The sequence below is a fragment of the Pteropus medius genome, unplaced genomic scaffold, assembly GCF_902729225.1.
Source record: "Pteropus medius unplaced genomic scaffold, Ma_sr-lr_union100, whole genome shotgun sequence".
Lineage (NCBI taxonomy): Eukaryota > Metazoa > Chordata > Mammalia > Chiroptera > Pteropodidae > Pteropus > Pteropus medius.
In genome coordinates, this window is record NW_024340701.1 from 613225 (window position 1) to 630603 (window position 17379).

The following is a 17379-nucleotide window of genomic DNA, read 5'->3' on the forward strand; positions in this document are numbered from 1 at the left end:
TAAATAGTAGCAGATAGATTAGAGGAAAAGACTAGAATTAAAAGCACTACTACACTGGCAGTGAATTTCTCATTTTTCTTCTGATATTTCATGTCCTAGACTCGAGGCAGCCCAAAACCCAGCAGTGGACACCAGGGCACAGAGGGAATTCCAGAAGACCTTTAGTTATGGCTCTGGAGTGGGAATGGGACTCTAAGGCTCAGACAGAGGGGGAAACCCAAGGGTTAGTCTTTCCTCTGTTCTCTCGTGCCCTAGTTCCTGGGCTGTCCCACAGTGGTGGTAGCCACAGTGGAGCCCTCAAGCACCTAAAACTGAGGAAGGGAAACCTTCCTCTCGGAGCAGAGGAGCTGTAATCCCAAGAGAGTGACAAAATTCAGTTGCCTTTTTCTCTCTCTGCTGCTTGGCCCCAGGTTTAGGTACAGTGCAGGAAACAAGTTGTATGTGGTAACTAAAATCCCAGCTTTCTGGCCAGAGAATCAAGAAGGGGAGGCTCGATGAATTGGAAAGTACGGGAACAACAGAGAAGGAGAAACTCAGGAAAGTGACGCCATAAATTTGTTTATGAACTTCCAGCCTAACCCCTGAGCTGTGTACGCATGCATCTGATTCCAACCAATATACCAAAGACTCTGAGAACTGAACTAAGGAATAGACCATGGCTCAAGACTGAACACTGAGTGATACATGAGAGGACACACCTGAATAGGTTTTGAAAATGGAGCTGGCATTGAAACCACAACCTACATAATGCTGGTCAGAACTGGCCACCTAAATTCCCCCTGGTTGATTGTCTGATAAAACAAAAATATCAGCATTCTCCACTGGATTTAAATAAGACCTAATGTTTCATAACATAGTATTCAAAATATCCAGTGTACGATCTAAAATTACTCATCATATTAAGAACCAGGAAAATTTCAATTTGCATGGGACAGATGATGAATAGATCCCAGTGCCGAGATGACACAGATGTTCGAATAATCTAACAAAGACTTTAAAGTAGCCATTATGAAAATGCTCTCAAAGGTAAGGGCAAACACTGTTGAAATGATTGGAAAGATAGAATATGTTAGCCAAAAAAAAAAAGAACTAAATTAAGATTTAAGAAAAAATACAATAACTGAAATTTTAAAAATGCAGCTGAATGGGCTCAATAACAAAATGGAGATAACAGAGGAAAGAATCAGTGAACTTGAAAATAAAACAATGGAGTCTATGGCCATGCTACCCTGAACAAGCCCGATCCTGTCTGCTCTCAGAAGCTAAGCAGGGTCGAGCCTGGTTGGTACTTGGATGGTAGACCACCTAGGAAAACGAGGTGCTGTAGGTGTAAAATATGTTTTTTAATTAAAAAAAATAAGGGATGGTAAGGTGACAAGGTCCTTGCAATCTGTGAGGTCAACCAAGGGTTACCTCGCCTAAAAAACAAACAAACAATGGAAACGATCCAATCTGAACAACAGAAGAGAAAAGATTTGAAAAGTTGAATGGAACCTCAGTGACTTATGGGATAATACCAGAAGGTTTACTGTCTGTGTCATTGGACTCCCAGAAGAAGAGAAAGAGTGCAGTACAGAAGAAATATTTGATGAAATAATAGCTAACCCACCCAGATTTGGTGCCCTAGTGGCATTTATCCTTAGAATGGAAGGGTCAACATTAAAAAATTACTCAGTATAATCTACCATATTACCTGTCAACAGAAGAAAAACTAATGGTCATGTCAATTGATGAAGAAGAAACATCTGACAAAATTTAACATCTACTCATAATAAAATCTCTCAGCAAACTTAGAAGGGAACTTCTTCAACCTGGTATAGGGCATCTACAAAAAACCTGGAGCAAACATCACACTTAATGGTAAGAGACTGCTCTCCCCCTAAGATCAGAAACCACTTTTGAAAGTCCTAGCCAGTAGAGCAAGGTAAGAAAAAGGAATACAAAGAATACAGACTGGAAAGGAAGAAATAAAACTAACCCTCCTCATTACATAGCACGATTGCCTACATAGAAAATCTCAAGGAATCTACAAAAACTAGTAACTGAATTTAGCAAACTGACAGGATATGAGATCAAAACACACACAAAAAAATTGTATTCTATGTACTAACAATGAACAATTGAAAAATCTAAAATTAAAAGAAAAAAACATTTACAGTATCTCACCCCAAACCAAACTACTTATGTATAATCTGATGAGACGTGTAGGATCTGTATGTTGCACCTTGTTCCTCTCCCATTTTTCCTTTCCCATTTATTCAACTGTTCAAGCCACAACCTAGGAATTTCCTTGATTCTTCCTCTTCCTCACCTTTTCCTACTTTTTCTATCTTCACATTGTTTCCTTGTCCAGTCATTTCTTTCTAGCACCACTGTCCAAGGTACCATTTTCTCTCCCCTAGACAAGTGAACATCCCCTAACTGGTCTCTCTGTGCTCATTTGTTGCCTCCCAGCAATCCATTTTCCACATTGTTGCCAGTGTGATCTTTCAAAAATGTAAATCAGATAATACCTTATTCCCCCTGAAATCTCTCCATTGACTTCATGGTGCACTTAAAGTAAAATTCAAACTCAGTGACCTCTAGGGCCCTACTTGCTGGCTGCTGCTTCAGTTTCTCTCTGTTTATCTCATACTTTCACTTTAGTCCATTTACCCCTCACTGACCTCAAGCCACTTTGGCATTCCTGCTATTCCATGAATATGCCAGGTCCCTTCCTGCTTCCTGGCCTTTGTACTCACCATTTCCTCTACCTAGAATGCTCCTACCTCCTGCTTTGCATGACTGTCTCAGGTCTCTGTTGAAATGACACCTCTGCAGGAAGATCTCCCCAGACCACTTTAAAGTCATCGATTCTCGTGACACCCAGTCCTTCTCTAAGAAGGTAGGTCTTTATTCCTTCTTAGCAGTCATCTTTCCTTCAAATTATCTGCTTATTTACTCACATACTTTTGGTCTCCCTCACTAGAATGTAGGCTTCATTTGGTCAGGGACATTGCCTATCTTGTTCATCACTGTGTCCCTAGTACTTAGAACAGTACCTGGCACATTATAAGTACTCAGTAAATATTTGTTGAATGAAGAGTAGAAACAATAGTGTCCATCCACTTAATGAATACTTAAGGATTACATAAATAGTAGCACATCCATCCAGTGGAATACTGTGCAGCCATTAAAAATGATGATGCAGTTTTATTTTTATTGACACGGAAGATGTCAAGGATATTGTTGAGTGAACAAAACAGAAACAAACATCATGCATATTGAGGCCACGTGTAAGTAAAATTACACACATTTGCACATTTATTTGTGGAAAGAGATTTCTGGGAAGATATTCACCAAAATGTAACACTTAACTTTAGATAGTAAGAGTTTCAAATGGTTTTTACTTCATTCTTTGTAAGTTTTTTACATTTGAATTTTTACAGTAACCATGTGTTATTCATACAACTGGGAAAAGTAAAATTATTTTTGTTTGGCGAGAGGAACAATGTCTTATTTCATGTAATAATTGCTTAGTGATTATTTATACTTATCTACCTACTAGGTGTTAAACTCCATGAAATTTAAGATACATACTGCAGAGTGAGTCATTATTTTCTATATCCTATCCCACTGCTCTTTTGAGCTGTCTTTCCTCATAATCCTCCTGCAGGATGCCCTAGCGTGGTCTGGACACACTTGATATCATGAATCGAATTGAATTCGTTGCATGCCCAGCTATCATCAAGAACAGAAGGGAAATTGGTGCATGACCTGTTTGCCTTCACTGGGATGGGGCTTCTGCCTACCACTGAAGGGTCCACTCTCCACTGGCCCCAGCACCGTCACACTGGTGAAGAGCTGTGCTGTGCTCAGATGGAGGGCTCATAGTCACAGGAGACCCAGTCTTATTAGGACCTTCTTGCTAGGTTTCTCTCCTTTCCCATGCCAGCATACACCCATTTGAGACTGGATTTCAGTTTGTGAACTTCCAAGTTATTTTACTGGGTCAGTTAATTTAGTCTAGGTCAGTGAATTTTTCTGTGTTTATTTTATAAAACTGCTTTTCCTATTTTAGTCTGTCTTTGATGAATTGATCCTATGTTATGATTTATTTCCTGACTTATGATGTGGGAGCTGTTTGCACTTTGGTCAGGCCTCTGTGGACTCCCACAACTCATGAGTGGGCATGGCTAGGGCTCAGGCAGGGGGTGGGAGATAATAGTAGATAATTGCTCTCATGGCAGCTGCTCTCCTAATATGAGGATCTTGTTTTTTTTCTTACCACTGAGAGTCAGTATAGCATAATGTAAAGAAGGAAACTTAAGAGTCAGACCCGGGTTGGATTAACAACATCCCAGCTGGTCCACTTATTGATTGGAAATATTGAACATGTTATTTCCCCTCTCTAAGCATCTGTTTTCTCATCTGTAAAAAGGAGATACTACCTACCTCATAGAGTTGTAAAGATTAAATTGAGAGTGTAGGTGAAAGTACTGAGAGCAGCATGAATACACAGTAGATGCTCAATAAAGAGTAGTTCCCCTCGTTTTCCCCTTCGTCTGGCATGTTTGACAGTCCACTTAGGACTGTTGCCAACTTCCTCCTCCACCTAAACCGTGGCATATGTTACTTATGCTTACATTAGTCCATGACTTTTATTAGAGACTGTGCAGTGCCATTTCTTCAGAAATGAGGGGCCTATTTAGGTTAGGATAGGACCTCATTTTATTTACCCTTCTGCCCTTTACACTTAGCAATTCATCATGGCTTGGAGATTGGAGCCAAAGACCCTTTCAAGAAGATCTGGCAGCAGAGCTTCTTCTCTTATGTGGTTGGAATTTTTTTGCCTTATGGCCATATTTTTATCCCATAAAGTAAACTTTATATATTGCAGTAATGTTCCTCAAACTGGTCTTCATGGGAAATATTTATTGTTGTTATCAGCAGTGGTTATATAATAAGCATCTGCTTTGTGCAAAGCACAGTGACAGATGATGGGAATTTGTGGTGGTTCTTTAGAATGAAAAAAGGAAGTGGATCACTGGAGACCAAAAACGCTAGCAGCACGCCTGGTTCACAGTGTGCATCCGTATTCCCTGAAATTCCATTTGGGGGCTGAGAATCCTGAAGATGAGCCTCTATCTGGTAGGACACAGGTCTTGAGGAACTTTGAGGAACTTTGACGAACTCCTTTCATCCTCGGATAGGACCTCATTGTGTAGTATGGTGCTCCCAGCTGTTTACACATGAGAGCGTGGGTAGACAGTGATAACATTTGTACACCATGCTAAGATAAGCAGGAGGGGACTTAGGGTTATCTAAATAGGTCATTGTGAAAACATTTATAATTTTCTTTACATTATAAAATTATGAGCAAAATGAAATACAAAGTATTACTGAATCTATTAAATGTTGAATAGAAACTTGAGTTTGTTTCAATGTTCATAAAATTTTTGTCATAAAAAACTGGCTACTCATAGATGGTCAGTTTTCATAAACGTTCTATATATGCTTGAAAAGAATGTGCATTCTTTACTCGTTGGATGTAAGATACTCCATATCAGTTCACATTTATTAATTATTCTGTCAAAATCTCAATTCTCACTAATTTTGTGAGCCTGAGTTTTCAGTGGTATATGTTTCCATTGTGATGACAGGAGACCCAGTGTGTTTTTCTCCTTGTAATTCTGTTAATTTTGCCTTGTATAGAGAAGAGTGTCATTATTAGGTGCATACACACCTTTGTGCATGGCCTCCTTTTGTTTATGTCCAGTTTCTGAACCTTCTAGGAGTTTATATGAGTTAGAACACAATGTTATTCCTTTGAAATGGCAATGGAAGAATTAATGTTTAATTTCAAGGACTAGTCATCTGAAAAAGCACTTTATGCATTCACAAGTCTAACTTGGTGCAAGTTCAGAAGGAGAAGAGCAGAGACTTGCATCAGCCATGCCATTTCTCACCTGGAGCCAGGCAAAGGACACATATGTGCTCCTTGGTTGGGTTTTTTTTGTAATGCTGGGCGTTCCAGCCTGGCTGAGGCAGGAAGCCTAACCCACCAGACTATGCATCTCTCCTTCACTGCATGCTTGCTGCTTTGACACCTGGGAGGAGAGTACCCTCAGGTGCTGGGAGAACTATATAATGCACATCAGTACACATTGTGCCTAGTCGACTTGGGAGTCCCAGCATTTTCTGTTCTTATTACAGACGTGGCATCAGTGGACTGCCAGGGAGACCTGGGCTTGACTGCCAGCTTCCCCAGAGGTGAATTGTCCCTGAAGAGTTGTTACACTCAAAATAGCATTTCCATTGTTTAGATTGAATTCACATGCAACTTTAAGAACACATTTGTATACAGTGAAATGCTATGGGATCCGTAGCCTTGCCCAAACCCAACAATAAGAAGCTCTGCTCTTGTACTCATAAGAGCATTATACCCATGTCTTCCTGATCATTTTCTATTCTAGTTTACATTTCCTAAAGATTATATTTAAACTTTCCTGCTAGTCAGATCTCCATGAGGAACTGTGCACAGATTAGACCATTAGTAACAGCTTATGACTATGTGGCATATAACAGCTTATAAATATGAGAGTAGAGCACTTCTCAGGCAAGATTCCTGGCTGGATTGGAGATGGGGCAGTCACTCGTTACTCAGGAGCCTCAGGAAGTCTTTATGGAGAAAGTTAAATTTTAGGCTTTTATAAATGACAAGAAGGAATTACTTTGGCAAATTTAGAGTCAATGAAAGAGAACCCTAAAGTAAAAGCCAGAAACTGAAATGAAGGAAGAGTGTCTAAGAAGGGGTAGGTCAGACTCTCCATGGGCAGGTGACTGCGATATAATTAGCTGGATAGGCTGGGAGCCAGCAATGGCCAGAGCAAGGGAAGCACTAGTGTACAAGGTAGTTGGGCTAGTGATGGGGAGAGGCATGCTACTGTCACCATGGCTGCCACCATTAATATTGCCCTCTTCCCTCAAGGGGTGGAGGAAAACAAAGAATCCAGGACTTAGGACTATTTATTAGGCTCCCTTGGTCATTTGGTCACTCCATTTATTCTGCACATTTACAGAACAGTAGTTCTATGCCAGATTCTATATTAGGTGCTAGAGGTACAGATACATAATGTTAGAGTTGTTTAATTGTATGCAACAGAAACTGACCAAGCTAACTCAAAAGAAAAAGGAATTTACTGGAAGGACATAGATACCCACAGAATCAAATTAAAAGCCTAATAGCTGGCCCTCAGGACATGAAGGGCAGTGCCAGGAATCTAGATTGCAACAAATGGTCCATCTCTTCATAGTTTTTCTCCCTTGTATCACTTAGCTTAAGAGAAAAAGAGTCCAATCAACCTAGATTTTACCAAGTAACTATGCTTTGGTTAGGCTAATCCTGTGGACAGTCTCACCTCTTGCCAGCAGTGAGGGAAGAGTAGTTGCCTGAAAGAAATTCAAGGGGCTTATTTCTAAAGGAGGACAAAAACAGCAGATGTGCACTACAGACTTACGAACAAATAATGGCAGAAATGCATTAAGTTCTCTCCATTTGGTGATGAGCACATATAAGGAAACAGGCTAATGGTTTAGATCAGAGAAGGCATTAATTCCTCATTCTTTTAACATGCCAAGCACAATGTTAGTTATGATGCCTTAGCAGAACTTCTAGTCTCATGGAGGAAAGACACTAGTCAAATAGTCTGATAAATGTATAATTCCAAACTGGAATTTAAGGGCTCTGAGGACAAGTAATGAACATGTAAGGGGGTTGCAGTTTAGACAGAAGGGTCAGGGAATGTTCTTCAAAAAGACTGTGTTTGAACCAGGGTCTACAGGATGAGCAAGAATTAACCAAATAAAGAAATGAGGACACATTTCGGGCAGGAAAAAAACTGCTCCTAAGGAAAAGTCCTATGTTGAGAGAGCTCATAGCTTATTTAGGGAATACAATTAAGACCAAATGGCCAAAGCAGAGAGCATAGGGGAGGAAAAAGTGCACAAATAGGATGGAAAAGTAGGCAGAGCCCAAACCTTGAAGGTCTTTGTGGCGCTACAAAAATATCTATTAGATTTAGCCTTGGTGATAGCCGTATCTTGAAGGATGAGCAGGTGTTTTCCAAGTCAGCAAGGTGAGTGAGGGCGTTAAAGATGTTAGAAACATCATCTGCGATGGCTATTAGGCATAAAGGCTGCCTAGAGAGGAATGGCAGAAGGTGAGTCTGGGAAGACAGACAGATTAAGAGGTAACTGCATTATCTGGACAACAGTAAAGACTCCAGCAAAAGCAGTGACTATGGTATAGGGAGGAGGATCTGTCTGTCTGTATGTATTTTAATTAAAATTATTGGAGTGACATAGGTTAATAAAATCATATAGGTTTCAAGTGTACAATTCATTAATGTCATATGTATAATGTGTGTTCACCACTCACAGTTAAATATCCTTCTGTCGCTGTATATTTGACCCCCTTTACTCCTGTCTATTTCTCTCCTCACCACCCCCCCCACCCCCGCTTGTGTTTAGAAATGAGAAAGATAGGGCACACCAAAAATTTATTTCTTGGGGAACTGAATGGCAATGCCATTACCAAACAAAACAAACCTAAAAACGTATGGGGGATAGGGTGAAGATAAGTCTGATTTGTAGCATTTTGAGTTTGAGGTGACTTTGGGTCATTCAGGAGCAGTGTATAGGAAATAACCAATGTGAAAAGGGTTGTGAATAATGTTTTAAGTGAAGGGAAAAACATGTACAAAGGCCTGGAAGTAATAAAAATACTTTGGAGGCAAAGAAAATAGTCTGGCTGGATCATGGAGTATGGCAGGGGCAGAATAGGGGCAATGCGGGGACCCAAAAAGGGAACTTGGACTGGTCGCTGTAGGCCAGATCACGAAGGACCTTGTAAACTAAGATGATTTATCCTGAGAACAATAGAAGGCTTTAAGCAGTTATGACATAACCATTTTTATCCTATAGAAAGATAGCTCTGGTTACATGGAGTATCTATTAGAGAGAGTCAAGGCAGGAGTCAGGAAGACGTGGTAGGAGGTCATGACAATAATCCATGTGAGAAAGGAAGCTGGCTTCTTAGTCAAGGATAGTAGAAATAGAGAAAAGTAAGTGTATTTGAGATCCATTGTGAAGATGAAAATAAAAGGACATGGTAATTAAATAAGAGAGAAGCAGGAATCAAGGAATTCTCTCAGGTTTCAAGCTTGGGCGGCTGGGTGAATAGTACCATTTATAAGGTAGAGGATGCAAGAGGAGAACCAGGTCTGCATGAATGAGGGGGGTGAAAATGAACTGTGTGGGGCAGCCTGAGTTTTCGGTGTCTATAGGATGTGGAAATGTTCAGGAGACAGCTGTACATACAAGTCTGGAGCTCAGGAGAGAGGGTTGGGCAGGAATGAGAGATTCGGTTTGGGTGCATTGGAAAGATCATTGTGCAGGCTAAACTGAACAGTAGAGCAAGGTAAGATCTAGACTGGATAAAGGAAAAAGTGAAGAAAGGCAGAGCAACTGAAAAACAGACAAAATATATGGAAAAAGATTTTGCAAATATTGAACAGTAAGTAGCAGAGGACACTGATCTCTGAAAGGGAGACAAATGAGGTTAGCCCTATAATTACCTAAACTAACAGGCTGAACAGAGTTTCCAGACCACAGCACACAAAAGGACAACCTAGATAGAACCCAAGAGCCTTCCCAAGAGGAAACAGAGTTGAGAATTCGGGGTAACCCAGGCAGCTAGAAGTCGCAGGCAGAGTACCAGAGAGGAGAGAGCTGCACACAGAGAGCTCTGGAGATCTGTCGAGGGTCCCCTTGGACTCCTCAGCTGGTGGGTGCATGTGTGTGAGGAAGCGACCGGAAGGCAGGGAAAGAACCACTGGAAAGGAGCAGGCAGAATGATCCCTGCATCAGCTCACACACTGATCCGAAGCCAATGTTGGCTGCCATTTGTCATCGAGCCACACAGTTACCTTTTCTTAAAGCGTAAAGTGAAATATTGCTGGTACTCATGTCTCTTAAGTGAAAGGAAAACAGCAGATAGTCCAAGAAAGCCATAGGAGGACATATGTTCTTACATGTTTAATATGCAATTAGTGTGTGTTGTAAAACAAAACTTAAGATGCCATTGAATATAAACCACGGATAAAATTATGGTTACAGAAAATATGTGGTAAAAAAAAAGACATTTTAACAGAATCTGTTTTTAATGCAGCTAACATAAGTGGTGTGAGCTGCTGCAAGAGGTATCACATTCTCTCACTTTCTCATTTATATTGTGTTCTTGCTTGGCCCTTGACATTTGAGTTTGCAACAGGGAGAAAACATTCTCTGCCTTCTCTGGAAGGAATCAGCCAAAGTGTGGATTCAGCCTACGTCCAAGGGGGTTGTAACTTGGGTCAGAGGAGCAATAGCAAGATAATTGTCCCAAGGTTATGACGGGATGGGGGGAGCAGGAGAGAAGCAACAGGTGTTTACCAAGTTAATGGGATTTTCTTTTTCATGAAACAATAAAATAAAATTATTGAAAGAGTATTAAACTTTGAAACTAACTTTTTGCAAATTTTGTTTTTAGTTTATTTTTTAAATTGAAACCTTATAAGTTCTTCATATGTTAAGCAAAATCTCATTCATTTATCTGAGTTAGAGCGAAACCAGAATTATTTTGAGGAAAGCCTTTTACTTACCCAATCATGATCTCTTGGGAAGCAAGCCCTCTCTTGAGTTATGTGTCCTAGTTGGTATCTTCAGTTTTAAGAAGAGGAATTATTCTCTCACTGCAACTCAGCTGCTTATAAAAGCACATGAGTCTGGCTTTAATTGGCCTTACAGAATGATTCCTGTGAGATACTTGTCAGCATGTGTAATTTCCCTCTCTTGGCCATTCATTGCTTACTGAGACTGAGTTCCTTGAAAGCCTTGCTGCCTGGCCTCTTCCATCCCATTGTTTGGTCTTAATGATTCCGTTTTATCTTCAGATGAAGCCAGGCCAGCACCAGCTGAGAACTGCATTCATAGACCACCTTATTTTAGTGAAGCCATTCCACACACACACACATACACGCACACACACACTTTGCAATCATTGAACCAAGCTGTAAAGAAACAATCCTATGACACATCCTATCATTTTCCTTACACAAATATTTTTGGGGGCGCAGAGGAAACTTCCCTCAAGTCTTAGTATCAGGGATAGCTGTGATTCTCCCAGTTTATTTTATGGACTCCGTAAACCATTTATATCAGTGCTTTGCATTTAGTTTTAGCTGTGAGGAATCTTGGGGATAGATCTGCAATCCTCTGGTAAGCAGAGAGGACTTTAGGACATCTACTTTTGGTATTCTTATCCTGGCTGCATTTTATTATTTTTCCTATGTTTATTTCTCCTTAACCCCCAGATTTCTTCTTTTTAAAATGTTGTACTTCATACAATTTTAAAACTGCTCTAACTTTATTTTTGAATGAGACAAGATATAAAGAACTTAAATAAAATATTAATGATTTATCATTTGTTGAAAACATCTTATTAATTTGTTTTTAGATTTCATTTTAAATTCCTTATTCCTTATGTAATCACATCTATCAATTATTTGTGATTGTTATGAAAAGGATTGTTGCCATAGATTTGAAGACCCCTTAGCAGCCGCATCTTTACCGCACAGTTAACATGGCTGAATGAGCAAAATTGTGCATAGAGCTTAGAGGAAGCAGAGGTTTCTTCTGACCTTCTTACTTCTCCAGGGGTCTACTTTTGTGGTTTACTAAATTTTAGTTTCAGGCACCACATTTAACCAGCATAGGACTTGTTGGCCCAGGTGGCCTGGGAAATACCTGGCTTGAACCTGGTCCTTCACAAAACAGATGTTTGTATCTGTTCTTTAAAGCAGTTGTCCGTCCCCATGGTCTTGGACTGGGGAATGCAGTCTGCTAGTGTCAGCAGTGGCTTGCCTTCAGTGACATTTTCTGCTTTTCTTTTGCAGAGTATGATCGGTTGGGCTTCCTCCTGAAGCTGGACTCTAAACTGTGAGTAGAATGAGAAAGTGACTTGACTCTGTGGTGGAGAGGTCTGTGAGAGGTGGGCTCCAAATTTGAAGGGTCAGCTCTCATCACCCCTGTGGTTGTTGGGGATATTCCCTTGGGACTCTACCTTCTGTCAGCAGAATCCCGAAGTATGTTACAGTCTGCAGGGGCCCCGAGAGGGTGGGAATGTGTGTGCACACATGAGGCCTTAGATTTGGCTGGCACAGACAGCTCATTACAGCAGGAGCCACTATAAGGATTTTGAAGGACAAGGAGGCCCCTGGAAAGGCTTTGCTACAGAATGGAGGGTGGTTGTTGAGTTGCAATAGGAGGTGGTGGCCTCTCAAAGGTGCTCTGCAGCCAAGCACGCAAAGCCTTTCATGATCAGGCCTGTCTTCCTCCTGTCATTCTCTCATAGGTAAACCCTCATTTTTCCTCTGCCTTTGCATATGTTTCTTACCTGTGCCTGAAATTTCCTTTCCTTGCTTGTTTACTAGGATAAAATCAAAGAGTGCCTCCACCTTACACAAAATTAATTATCTCTTCCTGTGTACTTCCTGTGAATTTTCCACCTCTGTCACCAATTATCTCATTATACTATAATTAACTATGTAATAATTATTAATTTATTAAGAGCACAGGCTCAGAGCCAGGCAAAGCTTGATTCAAATCCCAAATTGCCATTTACTCTCCTTGTGATTTGGGGCAAGCTACTTAACCACTCTTCTGTAAGATGAGGATAACAATATACCTGCCCCACAGTGTTGTTGTAAGGATTTAATTGAAATGATTAATTCATAATGGCTTTCAAGTAAATAGTTTCTAATCCTTCTAGAATCCTTCCCTGTTCTCATCTTCTTGGTGTCCCTAGCACCTAGACAGTACTGGCATATATTTGTTAGATGCTCAGTAAATACCGAATGCATGCCTGCAAGGATGGATGCATGGTTAGATGGACAGATGGATGGACGGACAATAGGTGGATGACTACATCAAGGCGAATGGCGAACAATAGGTGGATGACTAGATCAAGATGCTCTATCCACTCTGTGCATTCATGCCCTGTATAGGGCCTCTCACATGGTTGATGCACAATAAATGGTTTCAAAACTGCCTATAGATCCTTTTTGTTGTTAGTCATCTTTGTATACCTATGTCCTCTGTCCTGTACCAGACAGGCATAAAAGATCAGAATTGTGTCTCCTTTTCTTCTCTTGCATGAGGCCTTGACCACAGCTGCTTCTGATAGTGATGGCTATACCTGCATATAAGACATCAAATCAGGGGCTCTCTGGCTTTCCTACTGAATTGTCTGGCATCTAGCTCCTTTTCCTGGCATCTGGTTTTTTGGCTCTGGTGCCTCACACTGTGAATTCAGGAGTTGTAATTCTCCAATATTTTACACATGTGAAGGCAGCCATGAAGGAAGAATGGTCTGCTCTTTATACCAAGCTAGTAGAGAGATGTCCACTACATGTTAACATCTGGAGAATAGGGCTTGATTATATTAGAAAGCCACAGGCTTTACTTTTAGAAAATTCTTAATTTAGTGCTCTGGAAAATAAGAAAAAAAAAGCAAATGAAGATTTTAAGCAAGTGAAATGCCACCAGAATCGAGAGTAGTAATTATCAAGTTGAATCACATTGATGAACAGAAGACATGTCGTGTGGGACATGTTAACCACAGTATTTAAACTGTCTTCAAGAGTATAAGGAGGAGAATTAGGGGGACATTCTTGCCCTGCTGTCCTGACAGTTGGGTGGTATACAGTAGGCTGTGGTGTAGCCTTTTGTTGTGGACCAGGCTGGTTCCATGAACCAATTGAGTCAAATTGGTCTTAAGGTCAGGGAACTAGCTTGGCCTCATTTGCTTTAACTCACAGTTTAATGTACAAGGTGGAACTTGCCTGCTTCTTACTGCAAAGGCTTTTTCCAAACCAATGCTGTCTTCAGAAGAAAGCACGGATATGTGGAAAAAGGTTTTTCTGTGCATCCAAGGAAAAGTTTTCAAGTTCCGGATTCTGTTTTTTGTGGGTAATTCCTTAGCAATTTTAAGATCTCCCCTTATAAAATCCTTCTCTGCTATGTTGTATTGTGTTCTATTTCTAATGTATAGGAAAAGAAATGAACTTGGATTAGATGAACTGAATTTGCATATTATGCTCCTACTGATTAAAGTTACAGGACCTTAGATAATTCATTTTAGATCTCTGAATCCAAATTTTTCCTTATGAAAAATATAGATAACAATACCCATTTCCTAAGGTTTTATGAAGAATAAAAGAAAGGGTTCTATGAAGTATGAATAAGTATACACGTGTAAGAATCATTTATTTTGATTGGTTTCATTTAGCTTCTTAAGTATAAATAATTCATATGTTCTAGAAAATTTTCAACCATTATCTCTTTTAAGTATTGCCTCTGCCCCACTTTCTCTCTACTCCTCTTCTGAAACTCTGATGAAATGTTAGACCTCATTCTAACCTCTAGGTCTATTAACATCTCTTTTATATTTTGATCTTCGATCCTTTTCATGTCAAACTGAAATCGCAAATAACTCAACATAAGGATGAACTAGAACTAGACTTGTACATCTACACTAGAACTGCAGAAAAGGTTGCTAGAGCTCTGAGTCAATCAGAGTAATAAGTTAATAAAACAGAAACATTTGATATTCAGAGCTAGAGTTCTTATCACTCAGGTGATCCAAGAACTCAGTTTAAGGTCTTCCAGACTGGCAGTGCCTCCAGGCTCCTGGCAAAAGCAAATGCAAACCTTTTCTGGAGCAAGATACATCAATTCCTCACAAATAACTTTTCAAGGAAATGAGCAGCTATGAAAACAAAAAGCAACAAAATAAAACTAAGCACTTATAGAAACAAGGCTCCATTATTGAGACCCCAAAAGACAACAGATATCAGAGGGGGACTCGCAAAGATTTCTAAAATTGAAATTACCAGACACTGTTTATACAGCAATTATATATACTATAGTTGAGGAAATAAAATATAAGATTATATACATGGAATAGAGAACTATAAAAAGTAAAATATTAGGTTCGAAAAATAAAGAACTAGAATTTAAAAAAAATTACAGTGACCAAAATGAAAAACTTGACAAAGATTTAGGATCAAATTAGATACAACTGAAGACAGAGTTTGCGAACTATGGAAGATAAGTCAGAAGAAGTGATCTATAACAGGAATGACCAACTTTTTCTGTAAAGGGCCAGATGGTCAATATTTTAGGGCTTGGGGGCCTTATTGTCTCTGTCTCAACTGCTCTGTTTTGCTGCTGTAACATGAAAGCATCCATAGACAACATATAGACAAATGAGTATGGCTGTATTCCAGTAAAACTTTATTTATGGCTGAAATTTAAATTTAATACAATTTTTATGTGTCATGAAATACTTTTCTGATTTTTCCCCCAACTATTAAAAATGTAAAAGACATTCTTAACTCAAGGGCCATACAAACAACAAATAGAGAGGTGGATTTGGCTCACAAATCATAGTTGGCTGACTCTTAACTGAGAATGTACCATAGATATAGTTGCATGAGGATTGTCTCTCCATCTCAGGTTCTATTCTTGAGAATCTAATATATAGAAATGCTCTTAAAATGTCTATATTCCAGTGATACTACAAAAATCTGGAAATAAATGTTTTGGATTTTTTTTGTCTTCATTATATTCTTTTAATTATGTCTTTGTGGACTAGTTTTCTGTTTTGTTTGTTTGTTTGTTTGTTTGAGAATTCCCTGCTGCTGATATATACATGACAGAATCACTTGTTGACCTTATGAAAATTATTCAGATTACTCATATGCAGTGAGCTGTATAAAACCTTGCCTTTTAACTGCAAGCTCTGTTGTTCAGGAGGGTGGTGGGTTTTGAGGTTAAAAACATGGGCTGTGGAGTTGGACAAGAAATTTTAAAGTCCAGTTTCACATCTTACTAGCTATAATCTTGAGTGAATTATTTAACTGCTAAGCCTCAATTTCCCATTAAAAGTGTAAATAATAGTACTCACCTAATATAGAGCCCCCAAATGAGACTTGAACCTCAGCTTGCCTTTTGCTTCATGCCCCAGATTTTATTTCTTCACACTTTCATTTAGCAAATATTTCTTGAGTACCAACTGAATGCTTTGTAATTGAGATAAAACTGAAAATTCTAAGCCATCTGAACAGCCTCCTAAGCTTGATTGGAAAGGATGTCTTGTGAGCTAAGGTCTTAGGGAATGGAGAGGGAGTAAATGAGAACAGCACTGGAGTATAGGAGGTAGTATTTCTGGATAGCATGAACAATGAACAGGTTTTTGTTTGTTTTTTAAATAAGGATGCTATATTGGTGGCTCGGAGTACAAAATGGATATGAGAGATCCTCAGATGCATGGGCCGTAGAAGAAAGAACAGCCTTCTTGATGCAGGGCTGTAGGGGAAATGGTGTTTTCAGGGAGACCCAGATTTCTATGAAAGCAGAACATGGAAGGAATATTCACTGAAGAAGCTGAGGACGTAAAGGAACAAAGTTTCACAGAATACAGTGGAAAGTGAGAGTATGGTACATGGGGGAGAGAAGTGGGAGACTGGGCCAAGAAGAAGAAGCGGAGAGCAGTGACTTGGGGATGAGAAAACTGACAAGTATGTATTGAGGGAGTGAACAGGAATAACCAGAATGTGAGGTTGGTGAGTTGGGTATTGCTGGTCACAGGTTGCCTAAGAATTAATCTTGTGTTCCCCTGGGGATGGGCAATCAGGCTGCTCAGTGAACTCAGCTACAACCTGATTGGATGATACCTCCAGGAGGTTCAGGTCTGGTCTGTGGGAGACTCAGGGTTCTCTGAAAGGAATCTGCTGTTCAAAGTTGAGGCACCAGAGGAAAGGCTCAGGGTACATCAAGGTAAGCACTTCCTTACTGTGTCTCAGGCAATGTTTTATGCTTTGATGATATACCAGTGAACAAGACAGTTAATAAACAAAAATGGTAATAATGTTTTCAATATCTTCTAAGGTAATAAGTCCTATGGAAGGAAATAGAGCAAGTCGAAGGAATGCTGGAGAAGGGGTTGCAAGTTTAAATGGAGTAATCAGGGTAGGTCTTTTGAGAAAGTGACATTTGAGCAAAGACTCAAAGGAAGAGAGGGGGTTAGCCCTGCTGTTATCTGGAGGCAGAGCATTCTGGACAGAAGCCTAAGGAAATCTCAGTCTTAGTTGTGAGGAGAAATATGACACCATGAGCCAGGAATGTGCCCATTAGATCCAGCAGAGAGAAAAGCCATTTGGAGCCTTGAAGGAGCCAGACCCTGGTGTCCAGGTGTGTGTGTCCTGAGCTGATATCAGCCTTTTGGGAGCTGATTTA

At 39.9% G+C, this 17379-nt stretch overlaps 1 protein-coding gene across 7 annotated transcripts in view; it reads left to right on the plus strand.

The window, feature by feature from the left end:
- Nucleotides 1-17379, plus strand: part of ST3GAL3 (ST3 beta-galactoside alpha-2,3-sialyltransferase 3) — a 167447-nt gene that overhangs the window by 64647 nt on the left and 85421 nt on the right. For all 7 annotated transcript variants that reach the window (XM_039883662.1, XM_039883661.1, XM_039883660.1 and 4 more), the window contains one exon: nt 11976-12018. In XM_039883662.1, coding sequence (XP_039739596.1) covers nt 11976-12018 — 43 coding nt within the window. The remainder of the gene's footprint in view (nt 1-11975; nt 12019-17379) is intronic.